This window comes from Geotrypetes seraphini, chromosome 2 (assembly GCF_902459505.1).
Source record: "Geotrypetes seraphini chromosome 2, aGeoSer1.1, whole genome shotgun sequence".
NCBI classification, from domain to species: Eukaryota; Metazoa; Chordata; class Amphibia; order Gymnophiona; family Dermophiidae; genus Geotrypetes; species Geotrypetes seraphini.
In genome coordinates, this window is record NC_047085.1 from 116,453,923 (window position 1) to 116,472,007 (window position 18,085).

Sequence of the window (18,085 nt, forward strand, 5' to 3'; positions counted from 1 at the left end):
TTGTTATTCATTGTCCTTATGTATTGTCCTTATATATTAAATTGAAACAATACTTTGAAACAATACTTAGCTTGGGTGAAACATCTCTACCCAGCCAGCTCAGTGAGCTCAATCCAATCTGACGGAAGATCTCCGTTTGGCCCGAAAGACATCGGGCTTACATCGGGTTTCTTCAAGTTTTATCGTTTGGAGCCACTGCAAATATAAAGAAAGTATACAGCAACTAAATAAATTCAAACTTCTATAGAACCAATTATATTAATATGCTATTATAGTTCTAAATAAGCCCGTTTATTAGTTTAAACTCATTAAACAAGCTACGGGAATTCAAGACAAACTCCTGTGGAGACATTACTTGATTGACACAGCAGCACCCTAACAAAATCATGATAACCGTTAAATATTTTTTTATTTATTTAGAAATATAAGCATTTAAAATTTAAGATACTATAAGGTTCTATTTAATTTAAATCCTATTTAGGCTCATACGCTCTATGTATACTTATATTTATTTTAAGCATAAACCTAGTTTTGAAAATCCTAACGACATGAACTTAGGAAAGCCCTGAGAGTTTACCTGTTGGTCCGTCAGTAGCCTGCCTTAATACCGAGCAGCGGCATAACTTTGCTCATACAGCTCGAACTCAAAGGACAGAGTCCGACAAAGGAAAACCCATCGACTATTTAATGGCGTTCTAGGTCACATCCGGCTGTTACAGACAGGAAGTGACACACCAAATGGAACGCAAACAAAGTGTTCCATTCAGAGAAACCTGCAGAGGCTCCATGTGTGAAAGAATCTATACACACAACAGGGCATAAAGACCCAGGGTGTTAGAAAATCTCAAACACCACGTTAGTTGAAGAAAATCTGCCAGTTAGTAGTTAAATTTAAACCATTCAGTTGAATGCAGTGTAAACGATCGATCCATCTTAATTCCAGCTGTAATAGCAGGTGATTTAGTGTGATTTACACAGTTTTTTGAAGTGTTTTTGGAGGATATCTACACATGCATGGATGTTGATATGATGATGTCATACAGGCGTGTGACAGTGCATCGCCTAGTGCTCCAGCGGCTTAAAATGTTTGCGACACAGTGGCTTAGAGAATAAAGTTCAGTGCTGATTTTTTATGTGCCATGTATAGAATCTAGGCCTTTGTGTATAAACTGTTATTCAAATTGGTGTTTGGTAACACAGTACAGCAGAACCCTGGTTTACTCTCAGCTTCTTTGCCATTTTTTACACAGTTTTTGAAGAAAAGAAATCCCCCACAAGTCCAAACCAGGGCAAGAAAAATCCTGGTCATCAGCTCACCTAAAATGTGATGCCCCCCCATATCTGGTACTAGGACAGAGACTAGAGGAGAACAGTTAAGATGGACGAAAATCTTGGACAGAGGGAGGGAAACACAATGAGAAACAAGTGAGAGGCATGGGAGAAAACGGTTCATAGACAAAATCGCCGAAGACAAAGGTGCGTGCCGACAACTGAGCGCAAGATGAAAGTGCGCCGAAGAAAAAGAGTGTTTTTAGGGGCTCCGACGGGGGGTTTTGTTGGGGAACCCCCCCAAATTTACTTAATACAGATCGCGGCAGTGTTGTTGGGGGTTTTGGGGGTTGTAACCGCCCTCATTATACTGGAAACTTAACTGTTTCCCTGTTTTGTAGGGAAAAAGTGAAATTTTCAGTAAAATGTGTGTGTGTGGGGGGGGGGTTTACAACCCCCTAAACCCCCCACAACGCCCCCACAACACGGCGCGATCTGTATAAAGTAAATTGGGGGGTTCCCCTCCACAACCCTGTTGGAGCCCTTTAAAACAGTCATTTTCTTTGGCGCGCGTCTCCGCATTGCGCTCAGTTGTCTGCGCGCGCCTTTGTCCCAGCGCGCTTTTGACCTGACACCGAGAAAACAGCTGGAAGAAAGGAGAGTCCCAGTAGGGTAATAAAAGTAAATTAAGGAACAAAGAAAACATCTTAGCACAACAATGATGACCCATTAGATGGTTGATAAAATTTGTTGTTGGCTCATATTATCCAAATTTCCACCCTTACTTGCAACTGTCGAGTTCTTCAGTGAATTTGGTGCTCGTGGAAAAGAATAAAGCCCCAGATTGATAGTGTTGGAGGAAATGGAAACCTGTTTATCCACAGCACAAGTATGATGCAGGCACAGCAAACTTCCCAAAATCCACCTCTGTGCCCAACCTTGCTAAGAGGGTACTTTTAGGGCTCCTTTTACTAAGCTGCGTTAGGGCTTTAACACGCGGAATAGCGCACGCTAAATTGCCGCCCACGCTCGACCTTAACGCCACCATTGAGCTGGTGTTAGTTCTAGCCGCATAGCGCAGGTTTAGTGCACACTAAAATGGCTAACACGGCTTAGTAAAAGGAAGCCTTAGTCTCCCCTATTTGTGCAATCTTTAACTTCACTGCTGAGATTCCAAACCCTAGAGCCAATTAATGTCAACCTGTGATGGTAGTTTGGTGAGGCAGACATTCGTTCCATTGAAATAGGTTGCCCCCACGAGCTTGTTCATTTAGGCCACGTGTTTAAGTCCCTATCGGTCATATAACCCAACTTTTCAAAATTATTAGGGAGGCTAAACTCAGCAAAGTGAATGTGCCCCGGCCACTATAAAAGATACAAACGTGCTTGGTTGCTATTGAGAATACTCAAGCATCCACAGCACTGGCACCTATGCTACTGAACTAAATCTGAAACTACCAGTAGTTACTTAAAGTAGGAAGGGTCTGTTTTTAGCAATTTTCATCGCTAAAATAAATGTGTTAATTATGCAAACTGGGAGAAATCATACTATTCTGTGTATTCAAAATTTATCTTTTATTGTTAAACCATTCACTCTCGATACTTTAGTAGAAGAAAAGTATTCAAAAGAACAAAATTACAGGAAATAAAAATCCAAGCATAATTAAAGTGTTTCACAGCATCGTCAGCCGTAACCACAGCTGATAACTTTTCTGCAAAGATGAAAAAGGGTCTTCAAAAGTCATAAATGCCCATAAATGACGATGGATCACAGCTGCCTGTTCCTCTGCGAGGGGGGGGGGAAATGTCTCCAATCCCAAAAATGAAATTTGGTGCTATTTTAACAGAGGGCAGCTATGCGAATGGGAGGGAAGGGGCTGCTATTTCGATTCAGAGAATCTAGGCATGAATTGAAGAGAGAATGCATCAAAATGTTCATATATTTTTAACTGAAGGTGAACAGAACTGCAAGCATTTCAGCCAGGAGTCATCACGCAAGACAAACTTGAAAGCAGCGTCTGTTAGTGATATATGAATATAACAAGAAATCTCAGTTACAATGCTCAACAATATCCACCTGGCATTAAAGACAGATATAATTGTTTTTCTGTCAAAGCTTCTATTTAGATAGGTCCATGGATTTCTGGAAGTCATAGCTTTAAAAAAAAAAAAAAGATAAAATATCAGACTGTGGCGTACAGAAGCCAGTGGATTTGACAGTGCCAACAGATTACAGGTGCTGCTGCTACACTGGAAGATAATTTTTGCTTTTGGAAAGGGGAACATTCCCTCTGAGAAATATATTTGTGCTTACATCCCAAGTCACCATACTTATCCTCATTCTTCATACTCTGTTGTGCCTAATACCCAATATAAATATTCTAAGACACTGCTTCTCTGATATATTTTCTTTCGTCTTGAACACTAAGATGCTGATTTATATTTCATGGGGCTGGATTTAAATTCAGTTCTTAAAGCACTTGCTGATATTTTTTTTTCCTTTCCATAAATATGATTTTCTCTAAACTGCACTTGAAGGTCTTGCAGAAATGATTATCATAAAGAAGTGTATGTATGTATTATTAGCCATAAAAAAAAAGCTTCATTTTTTTCAGATTGGTTAATTTTCAATTGGCATCTTGGCATTTCTGTTCCAAGAATCAGATTTGGCATGATAGCCGAGCATTTCAAGCAGAGACAGTGAACTACAGGAACTTGACCAATCCTCTTCTTCTTAAAAAAAAAAAAAAAATAGGTCGGAAAGATAGTCTTCAGGTCCTATGGCTGCTGCTGATATTGTCCCTCTGTTGCTGTGTAGAAGTCATCCAGCACACTCTGCAAGTAATCAAAGGTCGGCCTCTCTTCTGCCTTATCCTTCCAGCACATTTTCATGACCTCATACAGCTCCTCGGGACAGCTCTCCATGCGTGGCATCCTGTATCCGCGTTGTAGGGCGGTCATCACATCACTGTTGCTCATACCTGATGAACCAAAGAGACAATATCTTAAAGATAAAGTACAGTATTAGGAATGGAAAAGAAGGATATATGGTAAATCTTTCACTTGTAATTAAAAAAAATTAAGATATCTACTGTTATATTCTCTACTTAAGAGTTTTAATAAGTTGTCATATCTTTTTAAGGCTCAACAAAATGATAACATCTGAAGAAGGGATCTTTAACAGCTTGAAAGCTTTCGTACTAAAACATGGTTTGCTTTTTTACTACTACAACTACTTATTTCTATAGTGGTGCTATACGTACACAGCACTGTACATTATAGAGACAAACTGGGGTTAGGGAATTTCTCATAGAGGGATTAATAAAACAGATATTGGTAAGAGTTGTTTTTATTGGTTTATAAAAGATGTGCAATTCTTTCCAGGAGCTACAGGAACACAAGAACTGTACTAATGTGTCACTGCACAGATGCTACTACAGACAGTCCCCGCGTTACAGACACCCAACTTAAGTACGACTTGTACTTAAGAGCACGGTTGCAGATTCATTTGATTTCATTGAGTAGAATTTCCAGTGGCATAGACTCCTTCACTTCTCCTGTAAAAGATTCAGGAATGATGGATGGCCACATTAAGAACAGAGGCCCAAATTCTGTAACCAGCGCCTAAAGTTGGGCACCTATTTTGGAAGCGCCCAACTAGATGGGCGCCTATCTAAATTGAATAACAAGCTCAATTAAGCTTTTTAATCAGCACTGATTGAAACATAGGTGCCTATCAAGAAAGCACGATTCTGTAACAAGGCGCCTCTAAAAATTTAGGCGGCCTTCAAAAAATAGCTATGTATGTTAGGTGTGGGTGTGGCTACATATCAGGCGTCTTGTTGCAGAATCATTGCTCTTAAGCGTGCTTAAGCGCTCAGCTAGGCGCCTAAGTTTTAGTTGTGCCTAGGGCTGGCCTATTTCTTGGGTGCCTCCAAAATAGGTGCTGCTCAGTGTGATTCATTAAACAGCACCCAATTGTACTTGAATCGCGCTGAACAGTGCCTAATTAGGCGCCTAACTTTTGGGCGCTTCTTATAGAATTTGCCCTAGAGTTTAATTTTGAATGCTGTACCTTAGAGGGAACTGAGTTACATTCAAATCCGACTTAAGAACAGCTTTAAAAACGTAACTTGTTCTTAACCTGGGGACTGCCTGTACTTAAGTTTATGTAAGTTTCCCAACACAGAATTGGAGCACTCTCATGTTTAACCCTGGCAAAATCCAATGCCTACTCAGAATGATATTATGAAAAGCATACAAACTCATGAATATACGCCATGAAATATGACTTTAAGAAGAGAGGACAGAAGTGGCCATACTAGTAATTAAAAAAAAAGTGTAGCTCTAATATTCTCTGAAAAGTTAATATGTAAAAAAATAATATTTCCAATGACAAAAAAGAAAAGTGTTCTATTCTTCCCTTATGGGAATGGGCAAAATGAAAAGTGGCAGCTACAATTTAGTGCAAAAAAGTGCAATAATGTGTTTCAGGTGCAGGAAAGTGTGCTCTGGGTGAGCATATCTGATGCTGTAGTGCAGTGTTCTTCAGAGGCTCGTGAGCCAATGGCAGCCTGTGCTGCCTGTCCCCAATTCCATTCCTTCTCCCATCCCTGGCAAGATCCAGTAGTTTTCTCACCTGTCTTGCTCCCAGTAGTGCTGCAGTCCTTCAACCTTTGGGTCACGGGCAGTCCCAGAAGATTTCCCTCTGCTGCAGTGTCCAACCTATGTAGGGACAGGAAGTGGCAGCAAAGGGAAAGCTTCCGGGGCCACTGAAGGCAGTGCATTTACTTCACTCGTGTTGCCTGCGGCCCAGATTGAAAAACTGCAGCACTGCTGGAAGAAAGTGAGGTGAGAAAAACTACTGGATCCCGCTAGGGAGTAGAAGAGAGATGCTAGATCAGCAAATGGGGGGGGGGAGGGGGAATAGTAGAAGGAGGGTAGTCCAGGACAGGGAGGAAAGAAAGAAAGAGATACCAGATCACAGTAGTGGGGAGGGGGAAGGAAAGGAGAGAGACGCCAGACCAAGGAATGGAAGGTAAAGCGGGGAGAGAGATACAAATATGTCAGACTGTGGGAAGAAGAGAGATACCAGATCACAAGAAGGGGGAAGGGAAGGAGCCTGTCCCTGCAGATAACCGCAGTAAACTATCCCATGTCATTCTTTAGTGTCTATCTCAATCTCAGTCCTTCTACACCAGCATTCTTCACTGCAAGGCTTGAGGGTCAGTGGCTGTGCCCTTTCATACTCTGAGTCGTTCCCCTCTCCTTAAATAATGACACGGTGATGGTTTCCTGCAGTTAAGTGTGGGGACAGGGACAAATTTTGTCCCCGTGTCATTCTCTAAGAGAGATGTCAGACTACTGGAAGGGGGAGGGAGAGATGCCAAACCACGAAAGGAGGGGAGAGACATTCCAGACCACTGTAAGGGGGAAGGGGAAGAGGAGGGGAGAGAGATGCCAGACTGTGGGACTGAGAGGAGAAAGATGTCAAACCACAGGAGTGGGAGAGGGAGGGATCAGAAAGCGCACAGAGATGGAGGGGAAGGGGTGGAGTGAGGGAGGATATGGTGCACAGGGATGAGAGGGGTGGGGAAGGGAAGAGAGATAGAAGAAATGTTGTTTATGGATAAATGGGAACAGAAAAGGAGGAGGAGGGAGGAGATAGTGCACATAAATAGATGGGAAAGGGAGGGAAAGGAAGGCATGGAAAATTAGATAGATTTGAGAAGGAAGCAGAAAAATATGAGGATGTTACTGACCAGACTTTATGGCAGTATTCTGCAAACAATGGGATGGCTGGAAAGGCTGGAGTGAGCTTGGCCGGCAACTCCAGCAGTTGAAACCTAGGACAGTACCCGGTGGACTTTATAGTTTATGGCCCAAAAATATCAAGGAAAAAACAAGTTAATCATGAATCTATAATATGTATAACTAATTTGCAGAATGGATGGACTGTTTAGGTCTTTATCTGCCATCATTTACTATGTTACTACGTAAAAATGTTAATGCCAAAGAAGGATGTAGTAAATCAAAACAAAATCCCTCACTCATTAGAACAAACTTATATTATCAGGCTCAGTAAGTGTTGCAGCATTGAAAAACACTTTTTAAATTTTTTGTGTGCTCATAGATGCGTCAACAGGGCGCCATGCAGCGATATGAAGTCGCTTATACTGTGGGTTCTTAATCATAGCACCTAATCATGAGCGCTAAGGCTTCTGTTACACATTAAATTGTCTCTTTTTTTATTTCCCTGTGCACAGTGGTGGGCTTAGGCCTGGTGAGAGATTGACATTAAAGCATGTAGAGTTTCTTATGCCAATGACATGTGAATGAGCAGCTTGAAATCTTTGCGGATTGCTGCTGAAGTATTACAATTTGAAGTTTTTTCTCCACAGTTGATTAATGGGTCTCTCCTGTGGTAATTCCACCACTGGTTGGTAACATATTTTGAATTTTTGTTATGTATGGACATTTAAATATCATATCTCCCCTCTCCCACTTTTCCTCCAAAGTATATATATTGAAATCTTTGAGTCTGTCCCCATAAGCCTTATGACAAAGACCACGCACCATTATAGTAGCCTTCCACTGGACCAACTCCATCCTTTTTATATCCTTTTGAAGGTGCGGTCTCCAGAATTGTCTATCAATGTTCACTAGCCTTTCAGTACAGAAGTTGACAACTGGAGGAAGGGGCTGCTAAAATCTATCTCCTGCCTGAGACAGAGATTGAGAAGCAAGGCAAGAGGCGGCAGGCCTGCACCATCTGTTAGAGACACACAGCCAAAGCAAAGGCCTACAGCAGAAATTGAATATGGGGCCCTCTATAAATAGCAGTCCCTGTGACAGAATTTCGGGCTGTTGTCATCCAAAAAAGCAACAACCAAAACTGAAATGGAGACTGAGGGCTAGGGCACAAGGCTGCAAATATCACCCTGTTTTTGCCTAAAAGAGAGGCTGAAAACCCAAGCAAGGGGCCACTGATATTACCTCCTCCTTGAGACAAAGAAAGAGACACAGAACATTGGGCTGCTGACAGCAACCTTCTGCCTGTGACAAAGAAAGAGACCATTTAATAGTCAACATCACTCCTTCCAACTGATGGAGTAGGCGAGACATGCCAGAGTGCTCCATCCTGTAATCATATCATCTGCTGTGGTAGAGAGCGAGAAACAAAAAAGGCAAACCTGCTCCACTGGTTCCACCATTATGCTCCACTGAATTAAAAAAAGAATTATTCTGTCTGTCTGATTTATATCGTATGTTCAATGAAACGTCATGATACAGCAATATGAATTCTGCCCTCTTTCACTAAAGGCTATGTAAAAATACTCTATATTTTACCATCATTTTACATTCTATATTGTGATCATTTGTATGTTTCTTGTTTCAGAATTTGTTACAAAATCCAGCCAAGAAATTTTCTCGTTATAGAGGAAAAATGTTCTTTTTCTTTCTGCGACTAGCCACTGCAGTGGTTCAAAATCCAGGCCTTGGGACACACCCATCCAGTCAGGTTTTCAGGATGCCCACATTGAATATGTATATGATAAACAGGCATACAATGGAGGCAATGCAAGCAAATTTACCTCATACATATTCATTGTGGAAATTCTGAAAATATGACTTACTGGGTTGAGAATCCCTGGAATAGTGATATACTCAAAAGAACTCTTATTTTCTTCTGCTCTTTTACTCTACCTGGATAAGGGATTTTTCCCAAGGTAACAATTTCATACAGGAGGACTCCAAAGGACCACACATCAGACTTAATTGTAAAGGAGCCATAGTTGATTGCTTCAGGGGCTGTCCATTTAATAGGAAACTTTGCACCTAAGACACAGAAAACATTTGCTCATCACAACCTGTTCTATTTATCTGGAAAACACAAGGCATGATAGCTACAAATTATAAAACAATTGTTAGTTCATCCCTACATAACCGGCATTTCTGCACTTAAATGATTAATAGGCCTAACTGGCGCTGATCATTGGCAAGTAACACCTCGTAATTGACACGAATTGTAGTTAACTGAAACTTATGCGCAGAAGTGGGTAGGCACACTGCCCAAAATGTTGTGTGTCAGAGCAAGTGTGCAAATCTGGAAAGAGAGTGTGGTTAGGGGATGGATTCAGTGGGATAGCGAGGGTAGGAGGCACCCGGTGTGTGTTGCCACCCGCACCCTCAAGCCCTCTCTGTTCCCATGCCACACCTTGCCCTCCCTTCCTCCCGTACCTCTTTAAATCTTCGCCAGCGCGAGCAGCTTCTCCAGCCTGCTGCTCGTACCAGCGCTGGCTTTCTCTCCGATGTCACTTCCTGTCCCTGTGACTCCAAAGTGATTTCAGAGGGGAGCCAGGCCAGAACGAGTGGCAAGCCAGAGAAATTGCTTGCGTTGGTGGCACAGTGGCATAGTAAGGGGGTGGAGTGGGGGTGGGGAGAGGTGGCATGAGTGTGGTGTGTGTGTGGGCAGATAAGTGCCGGTGCGCCCCCCCCCCCCCGCCCCACTCCATCCCCTTACTATGCCACTGTGTGGATTGTGGGTATTCTTTTAAGTTATGCACAAGTTTCTGACTTGTGCGCAATCTGACTGCAAACAACCATAAGAATCCCCAGACTGAAGATTTTTAAACAAAAACTAAAACCCTGTCTTTGGTTTAGAATGAAATGCTTTTACAGGAAACAAAACAAAATGTAACATAAGAACATAAGAATTGCCACTGCTGAGTCAGACCAGTGGTCCATCATGCCCAGCAGTCCGCTCACGCGGCGGCCTCTGGTCTAAGACCAGCACCCTAACTGAGACTAGCCCTACCAGCGCATGTTCTTGTTCAACAGAAACTTGTCTAACATTGTCTTGAATCCTTGGAGGGTGTTTACCCTATAACCTCTGGAAGGGCGTTCCAGCTTTCTACCACTCTCTGGGTGAAGAAGAACTTACTTACGTTTGTACGGAATCTATCCCCTTTCAACTTTAGAGAGTGCCCTTTCGTTCTCCCTACCTTGGAGAGGGTGAACAACCTGTCCTTATCTACTAAGTCTATTCCCTTCAGTACCTTGAATGTTTCGATCATGTCCCCTCTCAATCTCCTCTGTTCGAGAGAGAAGAGGCCCAGTTTCTCTAATCTTTTGCTGTACGGCAGCTCCTCCAACCCCTTAACCATCTTAGTCGCTCTTCTCTGGTCCCTTTCGAGTAGTACCGTGTCCTTCTTCAGGTACGGCGACCAGTGCTGGACGCAGTACTCCAGGTGAGGGCGTACCATGGCCCGGTACAGCGGCATGATAACCTTCTCTGATCTGTTCATGATCCCCTTCTTTATCATTCCTAGCATTCTGTTTGTCCTTTTTGCTGCCACCGCACATTGTGTGAATGGCTTCATCGACTTGTCGATCAGAACTCCCAAGTCCCTTTCCTGTGAGGTCTCTCTAAGTACCGCCCCGGACATCCTGTATTCATGCATGAGATTTTTGTTACCGACATGCATCACTTTACACTTATCCACGTTGAACCTCATCTGCCATGTCGATGCCCATTCCTCGAGATTGATTATGTCCCGTTGCAGATCTTCGCAATCCCCCTGCGTCTTTACTACTCTGAATAACTTCGTATCATCCGCAAATTTAATCACCTCGCTCGTCATACCTATGTCCAGATCATTTATAAAGATGTTAAAGAGCACGGGTCCAAGCACCTAGCCCTGCGGCACCCCACTGGTGACGCTCTTCCAGTCCGAGTATTGTCCATTTACCCCCACTCTCTGTTTCCTATGCTCCAACCAGTTTTTAATCCACATGAGTATTTCACCCTCAATTCAGCTGCAGCAGAGTGTCTCACTCAGTTGACTAATTGGCCACCTAGTTTCCAGAGGCTATTACACTGTTGGTGTTCAGTGCTGAAAAAATGCTGTATATCCAACTTTTATGTCCTACCCAGTCTGACCATGTGCATCTCCTATGGCAGGGGTGGGCATTCTACAGTTTTGGGTCTATGTAGACGAAAGCCCTTTCCTAGTTGCTTCCAATCTCACTTCTTGTATCCCTGGTACCACCAACAAATTTGCCTCACTAGATCTTAAGGCTTTAGTAGGTCTATAAGGCTTAACAGGCCTATTTTCAGTTGTAAGTAATAGTATGCATTTTAACTTTCCATGTGTATTTGCTCACAATTCTTGTTTAGGTAAAAAAATTAATATAAATTCTGTAATTGCATTTTATATATTAAATTAAAAATAATTGATCAATCTCTAAATTATCACTAAAAGGTTTATAATTTGGTACAATTAACAGTGGCCAAACACAGCACAAAAATAGACTTGCGGAGGTCATGTCCTATGAACTTGATGTTTTTCGACCATCCTAAAGTCTACTTTGCTCACTAGATTAGAAACTTCTTGTGTGGATCTCGTCATCACAGAGTCTAACCTTTGAAAAGTTTTCCACACATCTTTGAGGGTAACCACCATGAAATCTGTGGACTCCACCAAATCTATAACAGCTCGAGTGTTCTTCTTGATGGTCGACTCCTCAGGTCTAGCTCCCTCAATGCACATCCCTGGTTCAGTGCCTTTCAATGCATGAATCTCCGCAGCCAAGGCCCGAGCATTGGCTTGACATGGTGGGATACAGGCAGCTGGGGGAGACGAAGTGTCCAACCCCAAAAGAATGGGCGTTCCTTCATCTGAACTTATTGTAGGGCCAGAACCACCTGAATGAAGTTCTGGGGTTTTGATGGTGTATCACTCAAGTTTCTGCTGGACAGGAGACATGGTTGTGGCCAATGAGGGCATGGCCCTTACCATTCCTTTATTCTTTTTGTATGTGGTATTTTAGAAGAATATTTCTAGCAGATTCAGGAGCAGATACAAACCGTACATTATTCACACCGCCATCTTGGCCACTCTTCCTTGCTCCCAGTTCTTAATGATCTTTTAATGGCATTTTCAATTAAAAAAAACAATGAAGCTAATTAAAAATTTTTGTGTAATTTGACTAGGCGTTGCTAGGTGCTACCAATCTAGGTGCCCAGCAGTGCCTAACCTAGGCACCATTTATAGAGTCAGGCCTTTGTGTTAAATGGTTAGATACCGAAGGCATATCTCAGAAGCTGTATGAAAACTGCTCAACTCTTACCCAGCTAAAAATTATGCACAGGGACCGACGAGCATACTTTTAGCCTGATAAAATGCAGGAGGGCCTTGGATACAATTAGATAAGGGAAGAAATCACTTGTATGAATTACAATTTCACATTTATGTGAGTTATTTTCAAGGGTAAAGCAGATGCAGGCCTCTGCAGGTACTTTTTCCAGGAAAAATGTTTCAAACAGAAGATATTCGCTTGCTGTTTCTTTGAGACCCATTGCAAAGCTCAGCGGTACAAATATCAATTTTTTCACAGTCTCTTTCCAAGCTTTGTAGCAAGTTTCTGCAAAAAAAACTGTCCTCCCACACCAAAAGCTTTCCACTATCCCCCCAAACGCCTCTCCTTCTTGATGCTTTAATATTTTTGGAAGTCTAACAGTTAGTAATGTACTGATTCCCATTTTATTGACAAAGCAATAAACATTATTTGAACTAAAAAGAAAAATGTACTGATCCCTTTTCCCCAGATCATGAAAATTTGTGAAAAGATAAGTGGAAGTCACTACAGTTTCCAGGTTTATTTATTTTTTATATACCACCTGTCAATGGAGGTTGTCTAAGCAGTTTATATATTCAGGTACTTGAGCATTTTTCCCTTTCTGTCCTAGCAGGCTTACAATCTAAGTAACGTACCTGGAGCATTGGAGGGTTAAGTGACTTGCTCAGGGTCACAAGCAGCAGCACTGGGCTTGAACCCCAAACTCAGGATGCTGAGGCTGCAGCTCTAACCACTAGGCCACTCCTCCGCCAGTTCAGCATAAATAGTTGAATTAACGGTACACTGACAAATCCGCGTAGGACAATTGCACTTGGACAAATGCGCCCCAACAACTGCGCGCAGGACAATTGCGGCCTGTGAATAGAAGGCTCTGATTTGCTGACATTCTTCAGGCCCCGGCCCATAAGTGGAAGGCCCTGATTTGCTGACACTCCTCAGGCCCCGGCCTGTAATTGGAAGGCCCTGATTTGCTGACACTCCAGGCCCCGTCCCTTGGGAGGGGCTTGAGGTGCCTGAAGTTCCTCCTAAGGGACAGGGCCTGAGGAGTGTCAGCAAATCAGGGCCTTTGTGTTAGGGTAAGGTTTATCATGATTAGGGCTCCCATAATCATGACTTAAACCTTACCCTAACAGTAGATAGCAAAAAAGAGGGTTACTTCGTAACCCTCAAACAAAGCTTAGTGAAGCTGGTAGAGATGTGGAATGGACTTCCTGACTCCATTAGACTGATAGGCTAGCTACAACAATTTCGTAAAGCCCTGAAAACTCTGCTGTTTACACAAGATTTAAATGGCTTAACCATAGTATCAAAGAATTGACGATAATTCAGCTTTTTTTTCTTTCATGTTCTCTTTCTTATGAACTCTAGTCTTAATTACATGTGAACCGAGTCGAGCTCCGTTGGGAGATGACCCGGTATATAAATTGAAGACTAGATTAGATTAGAATGCACAAAAGTCAGTCGGTACTACCGACTGGATCACTGTTGGTCGATTCTCTGGCTGATTTTTGCCAAGTGACTGGTGCACAACCAAGTTTGCATGCAAATTATTTGAGCGGACACACACCCTACAGTGATCCGATCGCTCGCTGTGGAAGCGATTTAAACGCATGCGCAGAATATTCTTGTTGGTCCTTGAGGCGATGTACGCACGTGCGCATTTGTTGGAGTGCAATTGTCCTGCGCTCATTTGACGGGTCACTGAATTAACACATTCTAAACTTATGAAAGCAATATAGAGTAGACTCTGAGAACTAAATTGTTTTCTTTGTTTCTTCAGAGAACATTCTTTCACTAAACAAACTCCACTGTGCTCCAATCATTAACACATTTACTAAAGTGCTCTATGGTGTTAAAATGCAATATTAGTAATTTGTTCCTAGCAAATAAAATAGGACCTAGGTGTTAAATTAATGTGTCAACAGCCATGACACGCTTTAGTAAAATAAAGTCCTAAATCCATCACTACCAAAAAAAAACAAAACAAAAGCAAGAGAGTTAAGAGTGGACACATTTTAGGAGCCAGCTGTGATGAGTTTCAGTTTCCAGAAAATAACTGTGCCTGGTTTTTTGAAGAATGAAATTAAAATGTCAGACTTCAATTAGCTTATGATGCAGAAGCCTATGCTGTCTAGCGTATTTTGGATAATTCTTCTGGTCATGCAACAGAAGCCCCCAAAACCTGAAAAGAATCAATTAGCTGCTCTTTTATTTTTCACGTCTTTTAATTATACATCCGATAATGTCGATGACACAAGCTTTGATCACCAGGGAGCTTCTCTTCTTTCCCTCTCTGCTTTTGTTGATATTTGCTTTGAAATGTGATTAACATACAATTTTCCTGTCTATCGGTTTTGCTGGTTAGACAAATGTTTGATTAGAAAACTGAATCCAACCAATTATTCTGAGACATGTTTATTATAGCTAAATTATCATCACATCTTGCACATTCATTAGTCTTATCTAGTCCACGGCTTTATTTATTCACTGTTGGCAGAGCTCCAGTGTCAAGCCTAAAACTATAAATTTATATGATACATACCTTCTCTGGCAGTGTATTCATTATCTTCAATTACTCTGGCCAGGCCAAAATCTGCAATTTTGCACATCAGTGCTTCAGAAACCAGCACATTAGCTGCTCTAAGATCTCGATGGATATAGTTTTTCCGTTCAATGTATGCCATCCCCTCTGCAATCTAGAACACAATGACATTGTTTTGTTGATAGTTGTGTCCTCCTGTTCACAACACATACACACACCATCTGCACACAGACTACAAGGGCAATGTTATAGCACAGCACATGATAGGCAGTGGCATAGTAAGGTGGGGGAGGGGCGAACCACCGACTGCACCATCTTGGTGGGGACGCTGGCACCTCTCCATCCCCCATGCCAAGTTTATGCCCTCTCTTCCCTACTACTTTAAATCTTCGCTAATGCGAGCAACTTTCCAGCCTGCTGCTCGCGCTGGTCTGGCTCCCCTCTGAAATCACATCTGGGTCACGGGGCCAGAAGTGATGTCAGAGGGAAAACCAATGATGGCGTAAGCAGAAGACTGGAGAAGCTGTTCGTGCTGGAGAAGATTTAAAGAGGTTCGGGGATAAAGGGAGGGCGTGAGTATGGCATGGGGGGCAGGAAAGGAGCAGGGGGTGGGGAAGGAGAGGGAAGGTGGAGAGGAGAGTGCTACTGTCCCGGGTGCCTCCTACCCTCACTTACGCCACTGGTGGTTCAAGCCCATTCTATAAAGGAAAGGGAATCTACTTTCATTTACAATATTCTAGCATGTTATATTATATATATTATACTAGTCTTTAAGCCTGTCACATTAACGGGTGCTAGAACAGATGTGTGTGTCTGTCTTTCTTTCTTTTTCTCTTTCTGCTTGGCTGCTTTCTGTCTTTCTTTCTTTCTGTCTCGCTCTTTCCTCGGCTGTCCACCATCACCCCTTGCCTGCTCCCCCTGTCCAGCAGCAGCCCTTCTCCCTTCATTTTACCTCTCCCTGTCCAGCACCATCTCTTCCCAGTTTCCCCTGTCTAGCAGTAGCCCTTCTCTGTTCCTTTTACTTCCCCTTGTCCAGCAGCACCTCTTCCCAGCTTCCCCTGTCCAGCAGTAGCCCTTCTCCCTTTGTTTTACCTCCCCACTGTCCAGCAGCACCTCTTCCTTGCTCCCCCTGTCCAGCAGTAGGCCTTCTACCTTCCTTGTATCTCTCCCGTTTCCAGCAGCACCCCTTCCCTGCTCCCCTATGTCCAACAGCACCCCTTCCAGCAGGGAATTTATACCAGCTAGCATGGGACACCTCGCAGCAGCTGCACGACACCCTCCAGCCATCAGGAGTGAAATCGCCACCGCCGCTCAAATCCCTGCATGCGCCGACAGCTGTCGCAAGGCAGCGCACGTGCCTCAAGCTGCCATGAGCAGCAAATAGAATACGGCCACGGAAGGACACAGCATGCTGTCAGGGATCACAAAACCCTAAGTACGCATACGCGCTTAGGGTTTTATTATAGAGGATGCAATCTTATATTCCATCCAATCCACGCAAATCAGTGTTCTAGGCAGGTTACAAGCAACATTCGCTACATAGAATTATATATAGAGTCAATGTTATATAGTTATACATGTTGCATAAAATTATATATGTAGGAGGCTTTTGAATAAACTTTTCAGGCTGAAGTTAGGACCCAAAGTGGTGAACTGTATTAGAAGCTGGTTGATGTACAGAAGCCAGAGTATGGTGGTTAATAGAATTCGCTCAGAGGAAGGAAAGGCGAGTAGTGGAGTGCCTCAAGGATCGGTGCTGGGGGCTGATTCTGTTCAAAATATTTGCGAGCAACATTGCAGAAGGGTTAGGAGGTTTGCCTTTTTGCAGATGATACCAAGATTTGTAACAGAGTGGACGTCCCAGAGGGTGTGCAAAACATGAAAAAGGATCTGCAAAAGTTAGAAGATTGGTCTAATGTTTGGCAACTAAAATTCAATGCAAAGAAATGCAGTGATGCATTTGGGCAGTAGAAATTCGAGGGATATGTATGTGCTGGGAGGAGAGGGATCTTGGGGTGAGAGTCTGAGGGTCTGAAGGTGAAGAAACAGTGTGACAAGGTACAGTGGTGTGGTAAGGGGGGAGGTCGGCCCCCGGCGCCGTCTTTGGTGAGGGCGCCGGCATCCGTCCTCATCTCCACCCACCCCCACTACCCCTACACACGCCCCTTCCCCGTATCTCTTTAATGTTCTTGGCATAAACATCAACCCCAACCTGCTGCTCGTGCCAGCGTCAGCTCTTTCTCTGACGTCACTTCCTGGACCTGCGCATAGGAAGTAGTGTCAGAGAAAGAGCAGACGCTGGTGCGAGCAGCAGGTTGGAGTTTCTGCTTGTGCTGGGAATGTTAAAGAGGTATGGGAGGAAGGGGCGCATGCAGCAGGAGGGGGCAAGGAAGGAGTGAATGGGGTGAGGGTGGAGAAGAAGGCGGGGAACAGGCACCACCATCCCGGGCGCCTCTCGCCCTCGCTACGCCACAGCTAATCATATCTCCCCTAATCATATCTCATTACTACCTTTTAAATATTTAAACATCTGTATCATATTTCCCCTGTTCTTTTCTCCTCTACAGTATACAAATTCAGGTCTTCCAGTCTCTTCTCATGTTTTTTTTGCCGCAAACCTCCCTACCATTTTTGTCACCTTTCTCTGGACTGTTTCAAGTCTTCTTATATCCTAGCATGCAAATAGATCTCATACCCCAAGCTGCTCCCTGTGACACTGGACAAGTCACTTAATCCTCCACTACTCCACACATACGTATGTAAATCTCTCCGAGTGTGGTTGGGTAACTACAAAAAGGCGGTATACAAGTCCCAATCCCTTTTCCCTCTTCTCTCCATGTCACAATTTATATTTGTTTGAAACAATGACCCTCAATTGACAAGGAATAGGGCTTTGCAGGATACTCCCAAATGCTAGGCAAGAGGTACCATATTTTTTGCTCCATAAGACACACTTTTTCTACCCCCAGAGTAGTGCGGGACCAGGCAGGAAGCGCAAAGGTCATGCTCCTGCATCCCGTCGCTCTGCTACCAAAGCCAGCTGTCCAGCAGGAGAGTGCACTGGACCACCGCAACTTAAAAAAGATACCGGGGGGGGGGGGGGGTTGCGGGCTCCTTCGGCTGCGAGTGACT

General features: G+C 43.3%; 1 protein-coding gene across 11 annotated transcripts in view; it reads right to left on the minus strand.

Annotated features, from left to right (window-relative positions):
- Nucleotides 1-2,825: 2,825 nt before the first annotated feature.
- Nucleotides 2,826-18,085, minus strand: part of LYN (LYN proto-oncogene, Src family tyrosine kinase) — a 242,633-nt gene continuing 227,373 nt past the window's right edge. For all 11 annotated transcript variants that reach the window (XM_033933634.1, XM_033933638.1, XM_033933635.1 and 8 more), the window contains exons 11-13: nucleotides 14,954-15,107; nucleotides 8,977-9,108; nucleotides 2,826-4,250 (exon numbers count right to left, since the gene is read on the minus strand). In XM_033933634.1, the coding sequence (XP_033789525.1) occupies nucleotides 4,048-4,250; nucleotides 8,977-9,108; nucleotides 14,954-15,107 (489 nt within the window). In that variant the 3' untranslated portion in view covers nucleotides 2,826-4,047. The remainder of the gene's footprint in view (nucleotides 4,251-8,976; nucleotides 9,109-14,953; nucleotides 15,108-18,085) is intronic.